The sequence below is a fragment of the Engystomops pustulosus genome, chromosome 6, assembly GCF_040894005.1.
Source record: "Engystomops pustulosus chromosome 6, aEngPut4.maternal, whole genome shotgun sequence".
In the NCBI taxonomy this organism is placed as follows: domain Eukaryota; kingdom Metazoa; phylum Chordata; class Amphibia; order Anura; family Leptodactylidae; genus Engystomops; species Engystomops pustulosus.
Genome location: NC_092416.1, coordinates 122,111,472 through 122,137,691, shown reverse-complemented (window position 1 = coordinate 122,137,691; position 26,220 = coordinate 122,111,472). Strand labels below are relative to the sequence as shown.

General features: G+C 40.1%; 2 protein-coding genes and 1 long non-coding RNA gene across 7 annotated transcripts in view; 1 reads left to right on the top strand and 2 right to left on the bottom strand.

The window, feature by feature from the left end:
- Positions 1-18,702, bottom strand: part of C6H20orf96 (chromosome 6 C20orf96 homolog) — a 42,849-nt gene extending 24,147 nt beyond the window's left edge. The window contains exons 1-3 of one of the 3 annotated variants that reach the window (XM_072110755.1): positions 18,573-18,702; positions 7,091-7,232; positions 6,169-6,275 (exon numbers count right to left, since the gene is read on the bottom strand). In XM_072110755.1, the coding sequence (XP_071966856.1) occupies positions 6,169-6,275; positions 7,091-7,223 (240 nt within the window). In that variant the 5' untranslated portion in view covers positions 7,224-7,232; positions 18,573-18,702. Of the gene's footprint in view, positions 1-6,168; positions 6,276-7,090; positions 7,233-18,220; positions 18,514-18,572 lie in introns of those variants that run through there. The other 2 variants (XM_072110753.1, XM_072110752.1) reach the window with 2 other exon arrangements.
- Positions 18,703-22,142: 3,440 nt separating this feature from the next.
- On the bottom strand, positions 22,143-25,616 carry LOC140064155 (uncharacterized). The gene is made up of 2 exons (XR_011847714.1): positions 25,273-25,616; positions 22,143-22,566 (listed from the first exon to the last, which is right to left on the bottom strand). It is a non-coding gene; the product is annotated as an uncharacterized lncRNA (long non-coding RNA).
- The window catches only part of LOC140064154 (transcription factor Sox-12-like), a 68,854-nt gene continuing 67,727 nt past the window's right edge, over positions 25,094-26,220 (top strand). For 2 of the 3 annotated variants that reach the window (XM_072110751.1, XM_072110749.1), the window contains exon 1: positions 25,094-25,780. The gene's annotated coding sequence lies outside the window, so the exon portion shown is untranslated. The remainder of the gene's footprint in view (positions 25,781-26,220) is intronic. The other variant, XM_072110750.1, reaches the window with a different exon arrangement.

The following is a 26,220-nucleotide window of genomic DNA, read 5'->3' as shown; positions in this document are numbered from 1 at the left end:
GTGCTAGCAGCGTTCTCCGACCTTGCGCACTTATCTAGTGTATTCCGAGTCTTCAAGTAGTCGCCCTACAAATTAGCGTGGGGGGGCTATAGGAAGGGACAGAGGTTGGGACAAGCTCAGGGCACACTATCCCCTGTCTTCTGTGTTACCCAACCCTAACATCATCTTGCAAAAACTGACACCTCACATCTCAAAATATGAAAAAGTTATTAGGGTTAGAGGATGGCAAAACATTTTTAAAAAAATTATTTTACACATTTGGGCACATTTACTTACCCGCCCAATCGCGATCCCCGAAGTGCGTTGTCTGACGAGGATTCGGAGCTGCCGCGATTGACTAAGATCGTGCGTCCAATTCCTGCATTTGTCGCTTCCCCGCTCAGGTCCGCCGGAGTTCACCATCTTCTTTCCGGTGCATGCAAGTGCATGGCTTGCGACACAATTTTGAATGTTAAATCCCGCGCTTAGTCTGAATCAGTCGGGTTGTCCGATGGCCACGCCCCCCGATTTGTGTCACATGAAAGTCGGCACATTGCGCCAAGATCCGATCGCGTGCACCAAAAACCCAGTTAAATGCGGCGCAAAACGGAAAAAGTTGAGAAACCCAACGAAAATGCGCTCCGCAGAGCCTTAGTAAATGTGCCCCATTGTTTTCAATTGTGAATATGTATTAACTCCTTAAAGGGGTATTCCCATCTGGGCATTCACATTTAAAAAAATAAATTTTCCATATGTAAACATTTCTTCAATGGATTTTATTAAAAAAAATGTTCTTGCATGAAGAGAATTTCTCATAAATGTGCTATTGATGCCCTGCCTAGCCAGCGATCATTACTACAGGATGGCTGTGGGACATGCTGTAACTCCCGGACATTTCATATACAAAACCAGCATGGGGAGAGAAAAAGAAATGGACTGCACATCCACACATCACACAATGATCTACTGCCGCATTATATAACGAACTAGAGGTTCTTAGTTACATTTTGATCAAATTGTATAAGCCCACCAACCACTTCACAGTGACCTCTTTGTGGTGGGTCCCTACGCTTATATGTGCGGTATCACATGGCGTCCACCACCACTGTAGCACAGCACCGGCAGGGACCAAGATCCGGTTGCCCCACAGCACCCATACTGACAGGCATAGCCCCCACGGCTTTGGGCTCCCACCAGAAGCACAACCGCACAACAGAAGCAGCGGACGCCATACAATACCGCACCACACCATGTGAACAGGAAAAAAGGCTCACCATGTGTGAACAGGTGTTGAATACTCACTGTTCCATGTGGTCTCAGACACTAGCTGAGAGGAAGTAGGCGGCCCCTATATGCAGTCTACTGCTAATTTAAAAACACCTGGGTCGAATGGTGCGGAGTGCTGATACCAGGAAAAACAAAATAAATCAAGGGATATAATGTACTAAACCAACATGGGGAGAGAAAAAGAACTGGGCCGCACATCCACACATCACACAATGATCTACTGCCGCTAGGCTACATTATATAACAAACTCGAGGTTCTTAGTTACATTTTGATCAAATTGTATAAGCCCACCAACCACTTCACGGTGACCTCTTTAGTGATTTCTTGTTTCTTTGTGCAATCCCTCCAGCAGAGGTGGCCGTATCCAAGGACACAGTCTTGTTTCTAAGGGACCATATGACTACATTTATGAGAAATTATCTTCACTCAGGAACATTTTTTTAATAACATCTATTTGGTGAAATGTTTATGTATGCCAAATTAATGAAACTGAATGTGGATGCCCAGACGAGAACACCCCTATTTTTATAATTGACTATTTTGGGGATAAATACTGTTTTGAATGAAATTTTACATATTTAACATCAAAACCCCCTATATAATTAACCAATTTTTCAAATCTGCACCCCTCAAACCATCAGAAATAGCTTTTAGGAAGATTAGGAACCCCTTGAGATCTTCATAGTAATTACATCAAAATGGAGGTGAAATTTAGAATGTTCAAATTTTGTCGGTTATACGTTTATTTTGCTGTTTATTATGAGTACAGAAACCCCCCACATGTGGCCGATATTTGTTTTATGGGTGCACAGCGCTTTTACTAAATTTGCCAAATAAAACCCTAATGTGGGGAAAAATCGATCATTTTTGCATCGTCATCTTCAAAGTGGCAAAACATTTTTACTTTTTTGCTACAGAGCTGGTTGATGGCTTTTTTTTTGCAGGACATGTTGTACTTTGCAACAGTATTATTCTGGAGTACATATGTTTTTTTTATCACTTTTTAGAGCATTTTATGTGGGATTCTATAGGTAAAATCATCATTTTTGGTGGATTTTTAACAGTTTTTTTTAATGGCCTTCATTGTGCGGGTTCAATAATTATTTACTGTTATTCTACGGGTTGTTACGGATGCAGTGATGCTATATATGTGGGGTTTGTGTTGATTTGGACTTTTTTTTGTGTTATATATCTCTTTATATGTTATGGGGCTTAAGGGCAGTTTTCTTGATTTATTGCTTATTTTTTATTGAATACCTTTTTTTTATTTAAACTTTTTTACTAACTCCACCATAGGATATGAACAAGCAATCATCTGATGTAGCAGTGTCAGCCTATAGGAGGGGGTGCCAATAGCTTTCCATAAATCTTTTCAATACGTATTGTTGTACTCTAAATATTACCCGAAGGCTAGATTTTTGTTTCTGAAAATTAGTATATGAGGTGCTGTTTTCACTTTTGCTAATACATAACTCAAATTATATATCCTGATAACTGGAGTTAAAGTACTACACTCATTGGGGCAATTCACAGATGGCCCAGATATCATCCTTGATGGTGATGGACAAGGACCTGGACACTACTACAGCTAGGTTCTCTATCTCTTTTGCCAAATTCTGCAGGTTGATGACTGAACTTCAAGCTCTCTGCTTAGTAGACATGTGGTGCACACTACATCCCACAGTGAGAGAATACAGTTACCATTGTCTGGGACATAACACATACCACAGACTGCATATTTCTCTCACATAGGCTGCTTGACATGTTACCTAGGTGTTACATGGCCTGACCCAGGTTCCTCTTTCCCAGGCCAAAAAAAGGTTCATGGGGATTAAATCATCATCTTCTGGACGATCCTCTGCGTGCTCAGGAGATTATGTCTGCAAACCGAATTGTCTCCGAGAATCCCTCTCTGAACGACTCCTCGCCCATCCCTGAATAGGAATCGCCCAAGTGCAAATTACAAACCATTGGGGCCAGGTTGAAACGGGAGAGAGCTCATAAACTTAAATCGTTATTATTCTCTTGTCGGGAAGAGTTTTCCTTACGGAGACTGTAGGCTGTGTAGGCGTGTGGAATCTTATAGCCATGGATGCTCCACTAGGGGATTATGGAAATATATGCAAAGTGAAAAGGAAAACCACACCTCTTTTAGCTACCTTGTAAGACAGCTCCCTTGATATCAAGCATGACCTTTAGGAAGCCTTATGACATGATGTGGGATTAAAACCAAAATAGTATATCAATTCCAGAAGGAACAGATTCCCAACTGTAGACAGCATTGTTTTGATGTGGTTGCATCTCTTCAGTACAGCGTAGGGAACTGGTTTGGCTAAGTGAGAGGCTTGTGACTAAGGTCGGGAAGAGTTCTCCTTACGGAGACTGCCAATGAAGGCTGCCGGGTAGGCAGGTGGAGTCTTATAGCCATGGATGCTTCACTAGAGGTTTCTGGGAAAACATGAAAAGTTTTCCAGGATGGGATAGGGAAAGCCACACCTCTTTTAGAAGGGATGACCTTTATCTCCCTTCTTGTATATCTTGGTGATGAAATCTCTGGCTATCGCTCTCTGGAATAATCCTGATGTTCAGGGCTTAAAGGTGGAGCACACTCATCACAAGATGTCCTTATTTACGAATGATTTACTTCTTTATGTGACCAACCCTAGAATCTCTCTTCCTGCTATATTGAAGGAGTTTGATACTTTCGGTAAACTTAGCAACTTCAAAATTAATTTACAGAAATTAGAGTTACTAGTTACTATGACTCCCTTATTAGGCAATCCTCATTTTGGGCCAGGTGTTCAAGCTCTCTCGTTTCTGGGTTTGGATGATACTGTGCTTTCTACAGTCAGAGCCATGGTCAATGATAATGGAATCCGCCCCTTGGCGGACATAGGCACAGAAGGATCACTAGGCTCTTGGCTTAAAGGGGTATTCCAGGAATCAGCATAATTTATATACAAATAGGTCATTAAAATATAAGCTACTATATATTTAGTTGTTATTTAAAATTTTGCTTCCCTTAGCAGAAAAATGCTCTTGACATAGACAGTAATGAAGAATTAAAATGCTACTGGCCCTTTAATCAGTCCATTAATTTCCTCCGCACGGAGAAGACACAGGACAGAAGATGGCCGCTGGTCACACGTCCACATCACATGTCCTGCACCTGCCTGGGCAGGTCATGTGATCACCACTATGTTTGGCTGCAGTCGGTTGGTTGCAGTGCATTCAGTATGGCCAGTGCTGTGGTGATGGCAGTTACACATCATTACTATGGTAAAAGAGCAGGATAGTCAGTTACATCATCAGTTGGGGACTTGTATTTTCCAGTGGCGGCCATCTTGGTAATAACTCTCCCTACTTTAGAGAGGTCATAACAATTTGTAAATCATAAACTATTTAAGCTCCATTTTGTGACTAATGACATTGAGTTTTGCTATATTCATTTATTTATAGCATTATAGCATACCCCTTTAAGTATCCCCAACTGCTACATTTTATCTTCGCTGTAGCACCCATACCAATACTTGCATCTACTTTCATTACATTTGAAAAGCTCTGTCTCAAAGATCCACCTACTCACACCATCTCACTGCTATAAGGTGTAATATTGGCAAAGGAGACGGAAGCTCAAAACGTATAATGATAGGGCATAGTTGACAGCCCTTGGTAAAAAAAAACTCTCGGCAGAGCAATGGTCTATGGCAGTGACGGCAAACCTTTTGGAGGCCGAGTGCCTAAGCTACAAAAATCCACTTATTTACATGCCAACATGGCATTTTAAGCAGTAACTTATTGCTACCTGTTCTTCCACATCTTTCCATCATATTAGCCCATGAGGCCCCCAATACAGTTAAAAGAAGGAGGACAAATTCAGACTATCATTGTAGCTTCTCTCCAGGGTCTCTCTGTAGAGGAAGAATGAAGGGTCCGGCAAGATAACCTCCAAAGATAATGCAGCCCTGTCCACTCCTTCTCACTTTTCCCACAGTTCCAAACAGCCAATGAAGAGTCGCTTTATAGCACTGAGAGCAGCATCTCTTAAGTTGCCTGGGACTGCAGGAAGATTTGGTGGATTTGTTCCTGTCCATTGAACTCTGTCCTGGGGTGACAACCTGAGTGCCCACAGAAATGGCTCAGAGTGCCACCTCTGGCACCCGTGCCATAGGTTCGCCACCACTGGTCTATGGTGTTCACTCTAACTCATATGCTATCCTCATCTTGCCGATTATAAGAACTTAACTTTAAGATCCTTTCACATTGGTACTGTACTCCAGTTAAATCAGTCCACAGATTTCTGATCAATGTTGACGGTGTGAAGGTGGCACAGGCACAATGTTGCATGTATGGTGGGGCTGCCCCCTCATCTCTCCTCTCTGGCAAGATGTTAATATAATGTCAGTTAACTAAATCTAATACAATTTTTTTAAACCAGGCGTCACTCTCTGCTCTTCCTGGATATTTTTGAAAATCAAAAAGGGTCTCATGAGACATTTTCTTGTTCCTACCAGTCAGGTTATCCCCAATTGCTGGAGGTCTTCAGTTCTCCCATGGTTGTGGCTCTCTATTAGATTTTAATAATGGAGGAACTGGAAGCCCTGGATGATGGTAGGGTGACATTGTACTTTGTACCTTTCAATAAATGTTTATTGACTCTACAAAGGTATGGTTCTAGGTGAAAATGTGTTATCCCGATGACAGGTTCCCTTTCAGCCCCCTGCCTCATAAGTGTTTATATGCTACGTTTACTAATAACTACAGCAAATACAACCTGACATCAGTACAAGTGTTGGAGAAAAGACCACATATAGCCAATGGTCCAATATAAAAGATACAAAAACTTCACACTGTAAAGATTGGTATACAGATGCTTTTGTTAGCTACACACATACTATTACCCTTGAGCCGCTTCTTTTAAGTTTGTCTGCATCCAAATCACAATTCTTCTTTGCTTGACAGTCTGAGGTCTTTTGCCAAGCTTTTACTTTTGTAGGACGCCCATTATCTGTAAAAGTATTTTTCAAAAGTATTAAGGGTTTTTCCATGAATTTAAATGTAAAAAATAGTAAAAATTTAAAAAATGAAAATCACCCCCATTTCCCTAGAACTGATATAAAACTTAATAAGCCGTAAAAATCAAAATATAAAAACAGTTATTTCTGGCAGTGAACTGTCAAAACGCATGCATTTTCAAATGTTACTATGTGTTTGGCTACTCTGGAAGCGTTTTTTTTTCTTCATTGCTGGAAGTGTAAGCAGCTGTATACACATTTTCACAGCTGCTTACACTTGAAACAATGAAGAAAAACGGTTCCAGAGTAGCCAAATGCATTTTAACATTTAAAAACGTATGGGGTCTGACACATGCATTTTGATGCATGATAATAATAATTCTTTATTTATATAGTGCCCCATCGGGCTCACAATTTAAACAACCTAACAGTATGTTTTGGAGTGTGGGAGGAAACCGGAGGAAACCCACGCAAACACGGAGAGAACATACAAACTCTTTGCAGATGTTGACCTGGGTGGGATTCGAACCCAGGACCCCAGTGCTGCAAGGCAGAAGTGCTACTCACTCAGCCACCATGCCGCCCTGCATGAGTTTTGACGCAACCAAAGCTCCACGTGTGAACACGACCTTAAAGTCCCTTCCCCTATATATAACAAGATCACTTCAGTAGGCAGCAGTGAAGCATGAAATGGTGAAAATGTACTTCAGGAAGAAAGGCCCCATACCCTGTTATAATTAATTAAATGGCAGCAAATTATTAAATATTTTAGTTAAAACGGTCCTACAATGCCTCATATTCCATGTACCATGATGTGAAGTCCAGCTCTTTTTAATGGGTTCTTTCATATTGTGGGAAGTTTGCAAAGCAGCATCTTGGCATTTCAGTGTCTTCTTACAGGGAGCACAATGATGTCCATTTGCTATTAGCAGCTGAGACATTCTAAGATCCTAAGAAGGAAAGAAAAAGTGTATGACATAAAAAGGATTATTTATTCTGACATAAAGGGTGCGTTCACACGTTCCGTTGCGTTCATAATGCGGCGCTAGCGCAATGGGGACGGGACTAGGGGCGATCGCATATGCGGTTTCAGAGAGAAGCATGCAATCGGGTTATCAATCGCATGCGTTTCCCGGTGAAATGCATATGCGATCGCCTCGAGGCCCGCCCCCTGTGCGCTAATGGAACGTTATGAACGTGAACCTAGCGGAATTTGTGAACGCACCCTGAGGTATCATGGGCGGAACCTGACAGTAAACAATGGTTTATATTTTTTCGATATCACTGTGGATAGCATGTAGGCAGCTGAGGGCTGTAAGAGTTGTAAAGTGACAAGAAGCAGAGAATGGCTCAGTCATACAGATATATGAGAAGCTAACACATAAGTGCAGCCATCTGGTGGATACTTTCTAGTACTACATGACTGTCAGTGTTCAGAAGGCTCTGCTATTTCCATACAGGAACTTGACAGACAAAGCCTAAACAGATTAGTCAGGCTGTCTCTCTGTATTAATATTAGTCAGGCTGTCTCTCTGTATTAATATTAATCAGACTGTCTCTCTGTAGTAATATTAGTCCGGCTGTCTCTCTGTAGTAATATTAGCCAGGCTGTCTCTCTGCAGTAATATTAGTCAAGCTGTCTCTCTGTAGTAATATTAGTCAGGCTGTCTCTCTGTAGTAATATTAGTCAGGCTGTCTCTCTGTATTAATATTAGTCAGGCTGTCTCTCTGTATTAATATTAATCAGACTGTCTCTCTGTAGTAATATTAGTCCGGCTGTCTCTCTGTAGTAATATTAGTCAGGCTGTCTCTCTGTATTAATATTAGTCAGACTGTCTCTCTGTAGTAATATAAGTCAGGCTGTCTCTCTGTAGTAATCATAGGCAGGCTGTCTCTCTGTAGTAATATTAGTCAGACTGTCTCTCTCTGTAGTAATATTAGTCAGGCTGTCTCTCTGTAGTAATATTAGTCAGGCTGTCTCTGTGTAGGAATGTTAGTCAGGCTGTCTCTCTGCAGTAATATTAGTCAGACTGTCTCTCTGTAGTAATGTTAGTCAGGTTGTCTCTCTGTAGTAATATTAGTCAGGCTGTCTCTCTGTAGTAATATTAGTCAGACTGTCTCTCTCTGTAGTAATATTAGTCAGGCTGTCTCTCTGTAGTAATATTAGTCAGGCTGTCTCTGTGTAGGAATGTTAGTCAGGCTGTCTCTCTGCAGTAATATTAGTCAGACTGTCTCTCTGTAGTAATGTTAGTCAGGTTGTCTCTCTGTAGTAATATTAGTCAGGCTGTCTCTCTGTAGTAATTTTAGTCAGGCTGTCTATCTGTAGTAATATTAGGCAGGCTGTCTTTCTGTAGTAATATTAGGCCGGCTGTCTCTCTGTAGTAATGTTAGTCAGGCTGTCTCTCTGTAGTAATATTAGTCAGACTGTCTCTCTGTAGTAATATTAGTCAGGCTGTCTCTCTCTGTAGTAATATTAGTCCGGCTGTCTCTCTGTAGTAATATTAGGCAGGCTGTCTCTCTCTGTAGTAATATTAGTCCGGCTGTCTCTCTGTAGTAATATTAGGCAGGCTGTCTCTCTGTAGTAATGTTAGTCAGGCTGTCTCTCTGTAGTAATATTAGTCAGACTGTCTCTCTGTAGTAATATTAGTCAGGCTGCCTCTCTATATAGTAATGTTAGTCTGGCTGTCTCTCTGTAGTAATATTAGTCAAGCTGTCTCTCTCTATAGTAATGTTATTTAGGCTGTCACTCTGTAGTAATATTAATAAGGCTGTCTCTCTGTAGTTATGTTATTTAGGCTGCCTCTCTGTAGTAATATTAGTCAGACTGTCTCTCTGTAGTAATATTAGTCAGGCTGTCTCTCTGTAGTAATATTAGTCAGGGTTTCTCTCTGTAGTGATATTAGTCAGACTGTCTCTCTATAGTAATATTAGTCAGGGTGTCTCTCTGTAGTAATATTAGTCAGACTGTCTCTCTGTCGTAATGTTATTTAGGCTGTCACTCTGTAGTAATATTAGTCAAGCTGTCTCTCTGTAGTAATATTAGTCAGACTGTCTCTCTGTAGTAATGTTATTTAGGCTGTCACTCTGTAGTAATATTAGTCAAGCTGTCTCTCTGTAGTAATATTAGTCAGACTGTCTCTCTGTAGTAATATTAGTCAGACTGTCTCTCTGTAGTAATATTAGTCAAGCTGTCTCTCTCTATAGTAATGTTAGTCAGGCTGTCTCTCTGTAGTAATATTAATAAGGCTGTCTCTCTGTAGTTATGTTATTTAGGCTGCCTCTCTGTAGTAATATTAGTCAGGCTGTCTCTCTGTAGTAATGGTATTTAGGCTGTCTCTCTGTAGTTATATTAGTCAGGCTGTCTCTCTGTAGTAATATTAGCCAGGCTGTCTCTCTGTAGTAATATTAGTCAGACTGTCTCTCTGTAGTAATATTAGTCAGGCTGTTTCTCTGTAGTAATATTAGTCAGGCTGTCTCTCTGTAGTAATATTAGTCAGGCTGTCTCTCTGTAGTAATATTAGTCAGGCTATCTCTCTGTAGTAATATTAGTCAGGCTATCTCTCTGTAGTTATGTTATTTAGGCTGCCTCTCTGTAGTAATATTAGTCAGGCTGTCTCTCTGTAGTAATGGTATTTAGGCTGTCTCTCTGTAGTAATATTAGTCAGACTGTCTCTCTGTAGTAATATTAGTCAGGCTGTCTCTCTGTAGTAATGTTATTTAGGCTGTCACTCTGTAGTAATATTAGTCAAGCTGTCTCTCTGTAGTAATATTAGTCAGACTGTCTCTCTGTAGTAATATTAGTCATGGTGTCTCTCTGTAGTAATATTAGTCAGACTGTCTCTCTTTAGTAATATTAGTCAGGCTGTCTCTCTGTAGTAATATTAGTCAGACTGTCTCTCTGTAGTAATATTAGTCAGACTGTCTCTCTGTAGTAATATTAGTCAGACTGTCTCTCTGCAGTAATATTAGTCAGGCTGTCTCTGTGCAGTAATATTAGTCAGACTGTCTCTCTGTAGTAATATTAGTCAGGCTGTCTCTCTGTAGTATTATTAGTCAGGCTGTCTCTCTATATAGTAATATTAGTCAGACTTTCTCTCTGTAGTAATATTAGTCAGGGTTTCTCTCTGTAGTGATATTAGTCAGACTGTCTCTCTATAGTAATATTAGTCAGGGTGTCTCTCTGTAGTAATATTAGTCAGGGTGTCTCTCTGTAGTAATATTAGTCAGACTGTCTCTCTGTAGTAATATTAGTCAGGCTGTCTCTCTGTATTAATGTTAGTCAGGCTGTCTCTCTGTAGTAATATTAGTCAGGCTGTCTCTCTGTAGTAATGTTATTTAGGCTGTCTCTGTAGTAATATTAGTCAGACTGTCTCTCTGTAGTAATATTAGTCAGACTGTCTCTCTCTGTAGTAATATTAGTCAGGCTGTCTCTCTGTAGTAATATTAGTCAGGCTGTCTCTGTGTAGGAATGTTAGTCAGGCTGTCTCTCTGCAGTAATATTAGTCAGACTGTCTCTCTGTAGTAATGTTAGTCAGGTTGTCTCTCTGTAGTAATATTAGTCAGGGTTTCTCTCTGTAGTAATATTAGTCAGACTGTCTCTCTATAGTAATGTTAGTCAGACTGTCTCTCTGTAGTAATATTAGTCAGACTTTCTCTCTCTGTAGTAATATTAGTCAGGCTGTCTCTCTGTAGTAATATTAGTCAGGCTGTCTCTGTGTAGGAATGTTAGTCAGGCTGTCTCTCTGCAGTAATATTAGTCAGACTGTCTCTCTGTAGTAATGTTAGTCAGGTTGTCTCTCTGTAGTAATATTAGTCAGGGTTTCTCTCTGTAGTAATATTAGTCAGACTGTCTCTCTATAGTAATATTAGTCAGACTGTCTCTCTGTAGTAATGTTAGTCAGGCTGTCTCTCTGTAGTAATATTAGTCAGGCTGTCTCTCTGTAGTAATGTTATTTAGGCTGTCTCTGTAGTAATATTAGTCAGGCTGTCTCTCTGTAGTAATGTTATTTAGGCTGTCTCTGTAGTAATATTAGTCAGGCTGTCTCTCTGTAGTAATGTTATTTAGGCTGTCTCTGTAGTAATATTAGTCAGGCTGTCTCTCTGTAGTAATGTTATTTAGGCTGTCTCTCTGTAGTAATGTTATTTAGGCTGCCTCTCTGTAGTAATATTAGTCAGGCTGTCTCTCTGTAGTAATGTTATTTAGGCTGTCTCTGTAGTAATATTAGTCAGGCTGTCTCTCTGTAGTAATATTAGTCAGGCTGTCTCTCTGTAGTAATGTTATTTAGGCTGTCTCTGTAGTATATTAGCCAGGCTGCCTCTCTGTAGTAATATTAGTCAGGCTGTCTCTCTGTATTAATATTAGTCAGACTGTCTCTCTGTAGTAATATTAGTCAGGCTGTCTCTCTGTAGTAATATTAGTCAGGCTGTCTCTCTGTATTAATATTAGTCAGACTGTCTCTCTGTAGTAATATTAGTCAGGCTGTCTCTCTGTATTAATATTAATCAGACTGTCTCTCTGTAGTAATATTAGTCCGGCTGTCTCTCTGTAGTAATATTAGTCAGGCTGTCTCTCTGCAGTAATATTAGTCAAGCTGTCTCTCTGTAGTAATATTAGTCAGGCTGTCTCTCTGTATTAATATTAATCAGACTGTCTCTCTGTAGTAATATTAGTCCGGCTGTCTCTCTGTAGTAATATTAGTCAGGCTGTCTCTCTGTATTAATATTAGTCAGACTGTCTCTCTGTAGTAATATAAGTCAGGCTGTCTCTCTGTAGTAATCATAGGCAGGCTGTCTCTCTGTAGTAATATTAGTCAGACTGTCTCTCTCTGTAGTAATATTAGTCAGGCTGTCTCTCTGTAGTAATATTAGTCAGGCTGTCTCTCTGCAGTAATATTAGTCAGACTGTCTCTCTGTAGTAATGTTAGTCAGGTTGTCTCTCTGTAGTAATATTAGTCAGGCTGTCTCTCTGTAGTAATATTAGTCAGGCTGTCTCTCTGTATTAATATTAGTCAGACTGTCTCTCTGTAGTAATATTAGTCAGGCTGTCTCTCTGTAGTAATCATAGGCAGGCTGTCTCTCTGTAGTAATATTAGTCAGACTGTCTCTCTCTGTAGTAATATTAGTCAGGCTGTCTCTCTGTAGTAATATTAGTCAGGCTGTCTCTGTGTAGGAATGTTAGTCAGGCTGTCTCTCTGCAGTAATATTAGTCAGACTGTCTCTCTGTAGTAATGTTAGTCAGGTTGTCTCTCTGTAGTAATATTAGTCAGGCTGTCTCTCTGTAGTAATTTTAGTCAGGCTGTCTATCTGTAGTAATATTAGGCAGGCTGTCTCTCTGTAGTAATATTAGGCCGACTGTCTCTCTGTAGTAATGTTAGTCAGGCTGTCTCTCTGTAGTAATATTAGTCAGACTGTCTCTCTGTAGTAATATTAGTCAGGCTGTCTCTCTCTGTAGTAATATTAGTCCGGCTGTCTCTCTGTAGTAATATTAGGCAGGCTGTCTCTCTCTGTAGTAATATTAGTCCGGCTGTCTCTCTGTAGTAATATTAGGCAGGCTGTCTCTCTGTAGTAATGTTAGTCAGGCTGTCTCTCTGTAGTAATATTAGTCAGACTGTCTCTCTGTAGTAATATTAGTCAGGCTGCCTCTCTATATAGTAATGTTAGTCAGGCTGTCTCTCTGTAGTAATATTAGTCAAGCTGTCTCTCTCTATAGTAATGTTATTTAGGCTGTCACTCTGTAGTAATATTAATAAGGCTGTCTCTCTGTAGTTATGTTATTTAGGCTGCCTCTCTGTAGTAATATTAGTCAGACTGTCTCTCTGTAGTAATATTAGTCAGGCTGTCTCTCTGTAGTAATATTAGTCAGGGTTTCTCTCTGTAGTGATATTAGTCAGACTGTCTCTCTATAGTAATATTAGTCAGGGTGTCTCTCTGTAGTAATATTAGTCAGACTGTCTCTCTGTAGTAATGTTATTTAGGCTGTCACTCTGTAGTAATATTAGTCAAGCTGTCTCTCTGTAGTAATATTAGTCAGACTGTCTCTCTGTAGTAATATTAGTCAGACTGTCTCTCTGTAGTAATATTAGTCAAGCTGTCTCTCTCTATAGTAATGTTAGTCAGGCTGTCTCTCTGTAGTAATATTAATAAGGCTGTCTCTCTGTAGTTATGTTATTTAGGCTGCCTCTCTGTAGTAATATTAGTCAGGCTGTCTCTCTGTAGTAATGGTATTTAGGCTGTCTCTCTGTAGTTATATTAGTCAGGCTGTCTCTCTGTAGTAATATTAGCCAGGCTGTCTCTCTGTAGTAATATTAGTCAGACTGTCTCTCTGTAGTAATATTAGTCAGGCTGTTTCTCTGTAGTAATATTAGTCAGGCTGTCTCTCTGTAGTAATATTAGTCAGGCTGTCTCTCTGTAGTAATATTAGTCAGGCTATCTCTCTGTAGTAATATTAGTCAGGCTATCTCTCTGTAGTTATGTTATTTAGGCTGCCTCTCTGTAGTAATATTAGTCAGGCTGTCTCTCTGTAGTAATGGTATTTAGGCTGTCTCTCTGTAGTAATATTAGTCAAACTGTCTCTCTGTAGTAATATTAGTCAGGCTGTCTCTCTGTAGTAATGTTATTTAGGCTGTCACTCTGTAGTAATATTAGTCAAGCTGTCTCTCTGTAGTAATATTAGTCAGACTGTCTCTCTGTAGTAATATTAGTCATGGTGTCTCTCTGTAGTAATATTAGTCAGACTGTCTCTCTTTAGTAATATTAGTCAGGCTGTCTCTCTGTAGTAATATTAGTCAGACTGTCTCTCTGTAGTAATATTAGTCAGACTGTCTCTCTGTAGTAATATTAGTCAGACTGTCTCTCTGCAGTAATATTAGTCAGGCTGTCTCTGTGCAGTAATATTAGTCAGACTGTCTCTCTGTAGTAATATTAGTCAGGCTGTCTCTCTGTAGTATTATTAGTCAGGCTGTCTCTCTATATAGTAATATTAGTCAGACTGTCTCTCTGTAGTAATATTAGTCAGGGTTTCTCTCTGTAGTGATATTAGTCAGACTGTCTCTCTATAGTAATATTAGTCAGGGTGTCTCTCTGTAGTAATATTAGTCAGGCTGTCTCTCTGTATTAATGTTAGTCAGGCTGTCTCTCTGTAGTAATATTAGTCAGGCTGTCTCTCTGTATTAATGTTAGTCAGGCTGTCTCTCTGTAGTAATATTAGTCAGGCTGTCTCTCTGTATTAATGTTAGTCAGACTGTCTCTCTGTAGTAATATTAGTCAGCCTGTCTCTCTGTAGTAATATTAGTCAAGCTGTCTCTCTCTATAGTAATGTTAGTCAGGCTGTCTCTCTGTAGTAATACTAATAAGGCTGTCTCTCTGTAGTTATGTTATTAAGGCTGCCTCTCTGTAGTAATATTAGTCAGGATGTCTCTCTGTAGTAATGGTATTTAGGCTGTCTCTCTGTAGTAATATTAGTCAGGCTGTCTCTTTGTAGTAATATTAGTCAGGCTGTCTCTCTGTAGTAATATTAGTCAGACTGTCTCTCTGTAGTAATATTAGTCAGGCTGTCTCTCTGTAGTAATATTAGTCAGGCTGTCTCTCTGTAGTAATATTAGTCAGGCTGTCTCTCTGTAGTAATATTAGTCAGGCTATCTCCCTGTAGTTATGTTATTTAGGCTGCCTCTCTGTAGTAATATTAGTCAGGCTGTCTCTCTGTAGTAATGGTATTTAGGCTGTCTCTCTGTAGTAATATTAGTCAGACTGTCTCTCTGTAGTAATATTAGTCAGGCTGTCTCTCTGTAGTAATGTTATTTAGGCTGTCACTCTGTAGTAATATTAGTCAAGCTGTCTCTCTGTAGTAATATTAGTCAGGCTGTCTCTCTGTAGTAATATTAGTCAGGCTGTCTCTCTGTAGTAATGTTATTTAGGCTGCCACTCTGTAGTAATATTAGTCAAGCTGTCTCTCTGTAGTAATATTAGTCAGACTGTCTCTCTGTAGTAATATTAGTCAGGGTGTCTCTCTGTAGTAATATTAGTCAGCCTGTCTCTCTGTAGTAATATTAGTCAAGCTGTCTCTCTCTATAGTAATGTTAGTCAGGCTGTCTCTCTGTAGTAATATTAATAAGGCTGTCTCTCTGTAGTTATGTTATTTAGGCTGCCTCTCTGTAGTAATATTAGTCAGGCTGTCTCTCTGTAGTAATGGTATTTAGGCTGTCTCTCTGTAGTAATATTAGTCAGGCTGTCTCTTTGTAGTAATATTAGCCAGGCTGTCTCTCTGTAGTAATATTAGTCAGACTGTCTCTCTGTAGTAATATTAGTCAGGCTGTCTCTCTGTAGTAATATTAGTCAGACTGTCTCTCTGTAGTAATATTAGTCAGGCTGTCTCTCTGTAGTAATATTAGTCAGGCTATCTCTCTGTAGTAATATTAGTCAGGCTATCTCTCTGTAGTTATGTTATTTAGGCTGCCTCTCTGTAGTAATATTAGTCAGGCTGTCTCTCTGTAGTAATGGTATTTAGGCTGTCTCTCTGTAGTAATATTAGTCAGGCTGTCTCTCTGTAGTAATGTTATTTAGGCTGTCACTCTGTAGTAATATTAGTCAGGCTGTCTCTCTGTAGTAATGGTATTTAGGCTGTCTCTCTGTAGTAATATTAGTCAGACTGTCTCTCTGTAGTAATATTAGTCAGGCTGTCTCTCTGTAGTAATGTTATTTAGGCTGTCACTCTGTAGTAATATTAGTCAAGCTGTCTCTCTGTAGTAATATTAGTCAGACTGTCTCTCTGTAGTAATATTAGTCAGGGTGTCTCTCTGTAGTAATATTAGTCAGACTGTCTCTCTGTAGTAATATTAGTCAGACTGTCTCTCTGCAGTAATATTAGTCAGGCTGTCTCTGTGCAGTAATATTAGTCTGACTGTCTCTCTGTAGTAATATTAGTCAGGCTGTCTCTCTGTAGTATTATTAGTCAGGCTGTCTCTCTATATAGTAATATTAGTCAGACTGTCTCTCTGTAGTAATATTAGTCAGGGTTTCTCTCTGTAGTGATATTAGTCAGACTGTCTCTTTATAGTAATATTAGTCAGGGTGTCTCTCTGTAGTAATATTAGTCAGACTGTCTCTCTGTAGTAATGTTAGTCAGGGTGTCTCTCTGTAGTAATATTAGTCAGACTGTCTCTCTGTAGTAATGTTAGTCAGGCTGTCTCTCTGTAGTAATATTAGTCAGGCTGTCTCTCTGTATTAATGTTAGTCAGGCTGTCTCTCTGTAGTAATATTAGTCAGGCTGTCTCTCTGTAGTAATGTTATTTAGGCTGTCTCTGTAGTAATATTAGTCAGGCTGTCTCTCTGTAGTAATGTTATTTAGGCTGTCTCTGTAGTAATATTAGTCAGGCTGTTTCTCTGTAGTAATGTTATTTAGGCTGTCTCTCTGTAGTAATGTTATTTAGGCTGTCTCTCTGTAGTAATGTTATTTAGGCGGTCTCTCTGTAGTAATATTAGTCAAGCTGTCTCTCAGTAGTAATGTTATTTAGGCTGTCTCTCTGTAGTAATATTAGTCAGGCTGTCTCTCTGTAGTTATGTTATTTAGACTGTCTCTCGGTAGTAATATTAGTCAGACTGTCTCTCTGTAGTTATATTAGTCAGGGTTTCTCTCTGTAGTAATATTAGTCAGACTGTCTCTCTATAGTAATATTAGTCAGACTGTCTCTCTGTAGTAATGTTAGTCAGGCTGTCTCTCTGTAGTAATATTAGTCAGGCTGTCTCTCTGTAGTAATGTTATTTAGGCTGTCTCTGTAGTAATATTAGTCAGGCTGTCTCTCTGTAGTAATGTTATTTAGGCTGTCTCTGTAGTAATATTAGTCAGGCTGTCTCTCTGTAGTAATGTTATTTAGGCTGTCTCTGTAGTAATATTAGTCAGGCTGTCTCTCTGTAGTAATGTTATTTAGGCTGTCTCTCTGTAGTAATGTTATTTAGGCTGCCTCTCTGTAGTAATATTAGTCAGGCTGTCTCTCTGTAGTAATGTTATTTAGGCTGTCTCTGTAGTAATATTAGTCAGGCTGTCTCTCTGTAGTAATATTAGTCAGGCTGTCTCTCTGTAGTAATGTTATTTAGGCTGTCTCTGTAGTAATATTAGTCAGGCTGTCTCTCTGTAGTAATATTAGTCAGGCTGTCTCTCTGTAGTAATGTTATTTAGGCTGTCTCTGTAGTAATATTAGTCAGGCTGTCTCTCTGTAGTAATATTAGTCAGGCTGTCTCTCTGTATTAATATTAGTCAGGCTGTCTCTCTGTAGTAATGTTATTTAGGCTGTCTCTGTAGTAATATTAGTCAGGCTGTCTCTCTGTAGTAATGTTATTTAGGCTGTCTCTCTGTAGTAATGTTATTTAGGCTGCCTCTCTGTAGTAATATTAGTCAGGCTGTCTCTCTGTAGTAATGTTATTTAGGCTGTCTCTGTAGTAATATTAGTCAGGCTGTCTCTCTGTAGTAATATTAGTCAGGCTGTCTCTCTGTAGTAATGTTATTTAGGCTGTCTCTGTAGTAATATTAGTCAGGCTGTCTCTCTGTAGTAATATTAGTCAGGCTGTCTCTCTGTAGTAATGTTATTTAGGCTGTCTCTGTAGTAATATTAGTCAGGCTGTCTCTCTGTAGTAATATTAGTCAGGCTGTCTCTCTGTAGTAATATTAGTCAGGCTGTCTCTCTGTAGTAATGTTATTTAGGCTGTCTCTCTGTAGTAATATTAGTCAGGCTGTCTCTCTGTAGTAATGTTATTTAGGTTGTCTCTCTGTAGTAATATTAGTCAGGCTGTCTCTCTGTAGTTATGTTATTTAGACTGTCTCTCTGGAGTAGAGATGTTTGTCGTATCGTCAGTTTATTACTCTGCTCAGTTATGTTCCTTAGACTGTGCGTTAGCTTTGCACGAAATTATATATAGATATATCAGTCAGACTGTGTGCAGACAGTACCCGGCTCCAGCTCCTTCTCGTCTCCTTCGCACTCTTTGTGTCTGACTTTTCTTTAGTTTTTGCTCCTCTTCCACGACTCTATCCTTACCAGTGTCAATTCGTTACCCCGGCAACATGCTGACGTTATTATTAGCCGCCATGTTACCACCCCTTCCAAGAAGCGGAGGTGTTCAGATATGGCGGCCTAGATAACAATAATACAGCAGCTGTAAGGTTACTGAGCGGAGTGTGATGAGGAGACTGGCCGGCAGGGGGCCAGCGTGAGGCCGGCCTTTTCCTCCATCACAGGAGCCGGCTATAGGATGCAGCTGCTGCTGAACCCTCCTGTATGATGTAAAGCAGCTGTCCTCACCTGCCCCCGGCTCTGCCTGCTCCAAGTGTCCGCCTATCGTGAGGTAAAGAGCAGAAGCCAATCCTTCCTGCAGGAGGGGGAATCACACCAGGCCCTCACACATAAGAGATAAGATGGGTGGATGGCAGAGCCAGCAGACACACTGCCCAGTACAAGGTATCACACATTACACACACTGTGGTGTTATCAGGACTCCAAGTTTCATAGTTCTGTATATATTATTGTATGTATGATGCCAAACCTCTGGACAACAGCATCAGACTATAATCGTGATAACAGTCATTAACCCATTACTGACGCGTGACGTATTAGTACATCACACGTGCGGGTGTATGGAGAGGGCTCACAGGCTGAGCCCTCTCCATACAGGAGGTTTTCATTATTGTAACTGTATGATAACATTATAAAACCAATATAAATTTGTTATCCCCGTGATCATAACGACCCAAAAAATGAAGGAGATATGTTATTTTAGGCGCACAGTGAAAGCCATTACATCTAAGCTCACAAGAAGATGGCGCAAACATTAAACACCATCACTATGGAGTGCAATTTGTTATGCAGAAAACAAGCCCTCACACAGCTCTTTACATAGAAAACTAAAAAAATTATAGATATTTCAAGGTGGGGAGTGAAAAATGGAAACGCAAAAACCAAAAAGGGGTAACACCTATAGAGCCTGGAGCGCCTCCTGCTTATTTGCATAATTTTAAATGCCCTTTTTTGGTAAAAATCCTAGCATAAGAAGCTAAAAGAATTGCAGATCCTGCTGGAGGGAGCACACACAATTATGTCAGCCTGGTGTTAGATGTCCTTTAACCCCTTATCACCGACACTAGTTTTCAGCTCAATGACCAGACTCGATTTTTCAAATCTGACAAGTCTCACGATAATTGGTTATAACTTCGGAACGCTTTAACATATCCCGGTGATTTTGAGAATGTTTTCTCGTGACACATTGTACTTCATGTTAGTTATAAAATTTAAGTGATAAGTTTTGCATTTCGTTCTGAAAAAAGTGAAAATTTGGCAAAAGTTTGTAAAAATTCTTCATTTTCCAAGTTTGAAATGTTCTGGTTTCCAGACAAGATGTAAAACTACCCAAAAAGTTTGATAATTAACATTTACAGAATATCTGCTTTATGTTGGGATGATAATTTATGCTTCCGGTCATTTTTCTAGGATGTTATGAGGTGCAGAACTTTAGGTGCGATTTTTCTTATTTTCATGAAAATTGCCAAAACTCACATTTTGAGGGACAACTCAGCTTTCAAGTGACTTTGAGAGGCCTAAATAATAGTAAAACCCCATAAATTACCCCACTATAGAAACGTGACCCCTCAACGTATGTAAAACAACTTCTATTAAGTCTATTAACCCTTTAAGTGTTTCACATGGGTTAAAAAATATAGACCTGCGATTTAGAAACTATTGAATTTTTTTGGAAAATACATTCATTTAGGCCAAAACTGAAATTTTCAGAATAAATTAAATGATGAAACGCACTGCAACGCTTGATGCCCAATTCCTCCCGAGTGTACTGATACCCCATATGTGGTGGTAAACTGCTGTACGGGCGCACGGCCAAGTATAGAATGAATGGAGGTGCCATTCACAGCAGATTTGTATTGTCACATTGTACGACCTATAAATTTTTATTTTTTTTGGTAATACAAACATATGAGGGCTTATTTTTTATGGGATGAGATACAATGTATATATAATTCATTTTGGGGGTCTAAAGCTTATTCTTGAGATTTTATTAACTATTTCAAGGGGGACACAAACAAAATCATCAATTTTTATTTTGGATTGTTAGCATTTTTTTTCCCCCCGCTCACCGTAATGTAAAAATAATATTTTATCTTTATTCTCTGGTTCACTACGATTGCGGTGATTCCTCATTTATATAGTTTTTCTTATTTTTGCTTAATTTTCCTGAGCAAAACCAATATTGGAGAAAATCGCATTGTTTTTACTATTGACAACTTTTCAGGGCCATAACTTCTGTATTTTTCTGTTGTCAGATCTGGTTGAGGCCTTATTTTTTGCGAAAACAGTTGTTCTTTTCAGTCGTATCATATTAGGGAACGTAACTTTTTTTGATCACTTTTTAGAACATTTTTTGTGATGGTGTTTGATGAAAAATTGTATATTATGGGAAGTTTTTTTTTTACGTAGTTCACCGAGCGGGTTCAATATTGATTCAGATTTATTGTACAGATTAATACGGACGCGGTGATACCGAATATGTATGTTTTTGTGTTTTATTTACTGTATATGCATTTCATGTGTTACTGGGGAGATTATGGGACTTTTATTTTATTTATTTAATTATATTATAAAAAGTTTTTTTTTTTTTTAACTTTTTTACATTTTCCACATTTTGGCTTGAATAAGCGATCATCCGATCACTTATTCAAGCCTCTACACTGCAATACACTTGTATTGCAGTGTAAAGTGTAAGTAACTGAGCATGCCGCGCATGCTCAGTTACTTACAGCCGGGTCCTGCCAGGAAGGCAGGACCCGGCGAGAAGAGGAGCCGACAGCCTCGGGTCACTCGTCGGGACCCGGGGCAGCGGCAGGAGGGATCGGATCCCCCGGTAAGCACACCGGAGGGTCCGATCCACGGGGGACACACTTGCACGCCGCGGTCATGCTTGACCGCGGCGTGTAAGGGGTTAAACACCCGGGATCTGAGTTTTTCCGATCCCGGGTGTTAGTGCCGGGTCTGGGCTGTGATATCACAGCCCGACACCGGCACTAAACTGACCCGATGTCCCGAAATCTTCTTCTGACGCGGCGCCGTAGAAAGGCGTCGCGTCAGAAGAAGTACCCTTAATGACCGCCGTAGAATCCCGATAGGGCGGTCATTAAGGGGTTAAGTATTGGCCTTTGATGCACTGGTCATATGACCTTGCAAGCAGCAACACCTCAGTGAATCCCGGCCGGACCCGAATCAGCGTCTGAGAATCCGCCGCTGGATCGTGACTGGACCGGGTAAGTAAATGTGCCCCACTGAGTTATTTGTCTGCATTTGACATCACTGGGATTCCCTAAGCAGAGGGGTGAGTTGCATCTTCCCTGTATGTCTGTATTTTACATAAACACAAATTCAAATTAAAAAAAAAAATCAACTGCAGTGCTGCCAGCCATAGTCTAATCTGGGAGAGGGGGTGGCGTTAGCCATAGTCTATTGGTTTGTTTCTAAAGAAGACGAAAAAAAAGTTTGTTTACTCGTTGTTCAAAACATGAAGTAAGAACACTATAATTTGCTATTGAAGCACAGAAAACACTGGTTGTAATGTTTTTTCTTATATAAATAGCCATCTATTAACCCTTATACACCTAGGAGTTATATATTTGTATATCCTCCTCCTCCTTGTCTAAAAATACTCAAAAATCAGTGTGGGAGGAAACCAGAGGACCCGGAGGAAACCCACACATTTACGGAGGGAACATACAAACTCTTTGCAGATGTTGACCTGGGTGGGACTTGGGCCCACTGGAGGATTGTCTGGTACTCGGCTTGGCCTGTCTGAACCTGTATATGAACCACATATGATACTTACTGGTCAATTCCATTTTATTTATTAAATATTAAAAGATCTTTCATTTCTACAATGTACAGCAATACAACATAAAGGGGAATATATTTTATAATATAACTCCCAAGTTGCTATAATCTGGAGTCAGGAGAATATGGTGGGAGTTGACACATGTTTTCAACTGGTAAATGCGTGGCATTTAGCGCCAAGTTCTTCATGCAGTTTATTGGTTGTTCTCCTCCTTGAATTGGATGCTTCTCACCAGTTCGGTAATAAGAGTCTGTAGAAGGTGCGACCGCTGCTTCCCCACCTCCAGGACACTGCTGTGGTTTACCGATTCTTGAATCTCATAAGCCTGGGCTACCCGGTTAGTAATCAGCGAGAGACCAAATACCCGCATCCCACAATGCTTTGCAACCACCACTTCTGGGGCTGTACTCATACCTGCATGGATAATGATAATAATTATATTTGAAACAATAAGTATATAAATCATGGTCAGCATTTTTCTAATATACTGATGCATGTGTATGAATACATTTGAAATCTACACTCGGGGTCAGACTGGCCCATCAATAAGAATAAAATGATGATGTATAGAGCACCATCATTGCGCCTTTTATGCTTCTATTTGAATTATGTCTTCCAGCCTGCTAGCATCACTTAGAAGCAGCAGTGGGAGAAAGAAGAGAAGAGCTGTAGTGGAACAGGCAGAGCTAAGTATCTAATATAAATGTTTTAATACGCTGCAAAGAGGAGAGGGGGCCACACTGAGAGGGGGGTTAAGAGAGGGCCCTGACTAAAAATAGGGCCACATGAAGAGGGGATCACAATATGAAGGTGCCTGCAAAATGAGTGGGAGATGAAAGGGGACAAAGAAGGAAGGAACTTCTGGGGAGAGTGGATAAGAGAAGGTCTTGATTGAGAGGTGGCCGCACTAAGAGTAAAAAGATAGGAGGGGGGGGGCAATGACAGGATGACAATATAAGGGGGAGAAGAAGGGGCCACAAATTGAGGTTGGCACAATACGAAGGGTGTGAAAGGGGGGACTCTATGTGGAGGAGATGAGGGGTGGCCTACAAAATGAGGGGGAGATGAGAAGAAACAAACAGATGAGAGGGGGCCACACTGTGAGGGTGAGATGAGAGGAGCCACAATATGAGGGGAAAATGAGAGGGGTCACAATATGAGGGGTAGATGAGAGGGCAAACAACATGAGGGATAAGAATAAGATTGTGGGCAAAAATTAGGGATATGGTAAAAATTATGAGTAATTATAAAAGGGCAAAAATGAGAGGATCACAATAGAAGGGAGAGAAGAGGGGTCCCTGCAAATGAATGGGTGATGAGAGGGGACAAAGAAGAGGAGAATTTGATAAGAGAGGATTCTGACTGAGAGTGCCTGCACTAGGAGGAGGGAAATTAAAGGGGGCAATGAGGGGATCACAATATGAGAGGGAGAAGTGAAGGCCACAATTTGAGGGGTGCACTATAGGAATGGAGGTGAGGAGGGGGACTCAATATGACAGGGAGATGAAAGGGGGCCATATTGTGAGGGTCAAGTGATAGGGGGTACAGTTTTAGGGGGAGATGACAGAGGAAATGTATTTCAAGCATATCTGGAGAATCTCCTCCCTGAACACGTATATGTTTAGAGTTAAAAGCTATAGCTATAAACACATAAGCGTTGGGGTGAAATTACATTTTTTACAGTGTTATACAGCTGACAACCACAGCGTAACCCCTCTCCAGAAATAAATTCTTTGATGGGTGCAGTTTCCAAAGCAAGGTCACTTCTCAGGGGTTTCTATTGTACTGGGGCTCTGCTAACACGATATGGCACCCCAAAATCCCAAAATCTAGTGAAAATGGAGCTCCAAAAGCTACATTTTGGTATTTCCATTATGAGCCATGCCGTGTACCTAGCCTGTGGAATATTGCCACATATGGGGTATAGCTTTACCCGGGATTACCCGCATAATGATTTTTGACATCGTTGTCCCCAGTGGTATGAGTTTGGCAAAGTATATTTGGCACTAATGCAATTTTACCATTTATTTTGTATTAAATTTGGACCAGCACCTCAGGAGTTAAAATGCTCACTACAACCCTAGATAAATTCTTTGAGGGGTGTAGTTTCCTAAATGGAGTCATCTTCAGGGTTTTCTATTGTACTGGTACCTTAAGAGCGCTGCAAGTACATTATAGTAAATTGTGGTACCTGAAAACATTTGTAGCCAAATTGGCCCGCCAAAAACCCGTTAACTTTAACCCAAAAAAAAAATTACCTTTAAAAAATATTTTACAAAATAAGAAAAATATAAAAATGTTAATTCATTTTTATTAATTAATGGTTGTAGTAATGAGTATGTCAATTTGTAACAGCTTACACAGCTCTGTACACTGAACTATGAAAAATTTGTCGTAAAAGTATATGGCAAAACAAAGAATTACTTTTTTTTTTTTACAAAAGATTTCCATTTTTTTAGAATTAAAGCATAATAAATCCTATATAAATTTGGTATTTCCATGATCGTACCCACCCAATGAATAAAGGGGAGGTGTAAGGATATAAAAACAAAGCTTGTAGGAATATTTAGCAAATGTGTTTTTTGCCACATTGGAATTTTTTTCCAGCTTCCCTATACACTGAAGAAAATATAAAATGGTGCCTGAAGAAAGTACAAATTGTAAGACCACAATGACAGGGAGGTGACAGCTGGTTTCCTCCTTGCACACAGTATAAGGCCATAGTCCAGTTAAACTGTTTGTCATGTTCAGCCTTGACATATGAGAGTCTGTTTTGGCCTGTTTAGTCAGGCTGTCTCTCTGTAGTAATATTAGTCAGGCTGTCTCTCTGTAGTAATATTAGTCAGGCTGTCTCTCTGTAGTAATGTTATTTAGGCTGTCTCTCTGTAGTAATATTAGTCAGGCTGTCTCTCTGTAGTAATGTTATTTAGGTTGTCTCTCTGTAGTAATATTAGTCAGGCTGTCTCTCTGTAGTTATGTTATTTAGACTGTCTCTCTGGAGTAGAGATGTTTGTCGTATCGTCAGTTTATTACTCTGCTCAGTTATGTTCCTTAGACTGTGCGTTAGCTTTGCACGAAATTATATATAGATATATCAGTCAGACTGTGTGCAGACAGTACCCGGCTCCAGCTCCTTCTCGTCTCCTTCGCACTCTTTGTGTCTGACTTTTCTTTAGTTTTTGCTCCTCTTCCACGACTCTATCCTTACCAGTGTCAATTCGTTACCCCGGCAACATGCTGACGTTATTATTAGCCGCCATGTTACCACCCCTTCCAAGAAGCGGAGGTGTTCAGATATGGCGGCCTAGATAACAATAATACAGCAGCTGTAAGGTTACTGAGCGGAGTGTGATGAGGAGACTGGCCGGCAGGGGGCCAGCGTGAGGCCGGCCTTTTCCTCCATCACAGGAGCCGGCTATAGGATGCAGCTGCTGCTGAACCCTCCTGTATGATGTAAAGCAGCTGTCCTCACCTGCCCCCGGCTCTGCCTGCTCCAAGTGTCCGCCTATCGTGAGGTAAAGAGCAGAAGCCAATCCTTCCTGCAGGAGGGGGAATCACACCAGGCCCTCACACATAAGAGATAAGATGGGTGGATGGCAGAGCCAGCAGACACACTGCCCAGTACAAGGTATCACACATTACACACACTGTGGTGTTATCAGGACTCCAAGTTTCATAGTTCTGTATATATTATTGTATGTATGATGCCAAACCTCTGGACAACAGCATCAGACTATAATCGTGATAACAGTCATTAACCCATTACTGACGCGTGACGTATTAGTACATCACACGTGCGGGTGTATGGAGAGGGCTCACAGGCTGAGCCCTCTCCATACAGGAGGTTTTCATTATTGTAACTGTATGATAACATTATAAAACCAATATAAATTTGTTATCCCCGTGATCATAACGACCCAAAAAATGAAGGAGATATGTTATTTTAGGCGCACAGTGAAAGCCATTACATCTAAGCTCACAAGAAGATGGCGCAAACATTAAACACCATCACTATGGAGTGCAATTTGTTATGCAGAAAACAAGCCCTCACACAGCTCTTTACATAGA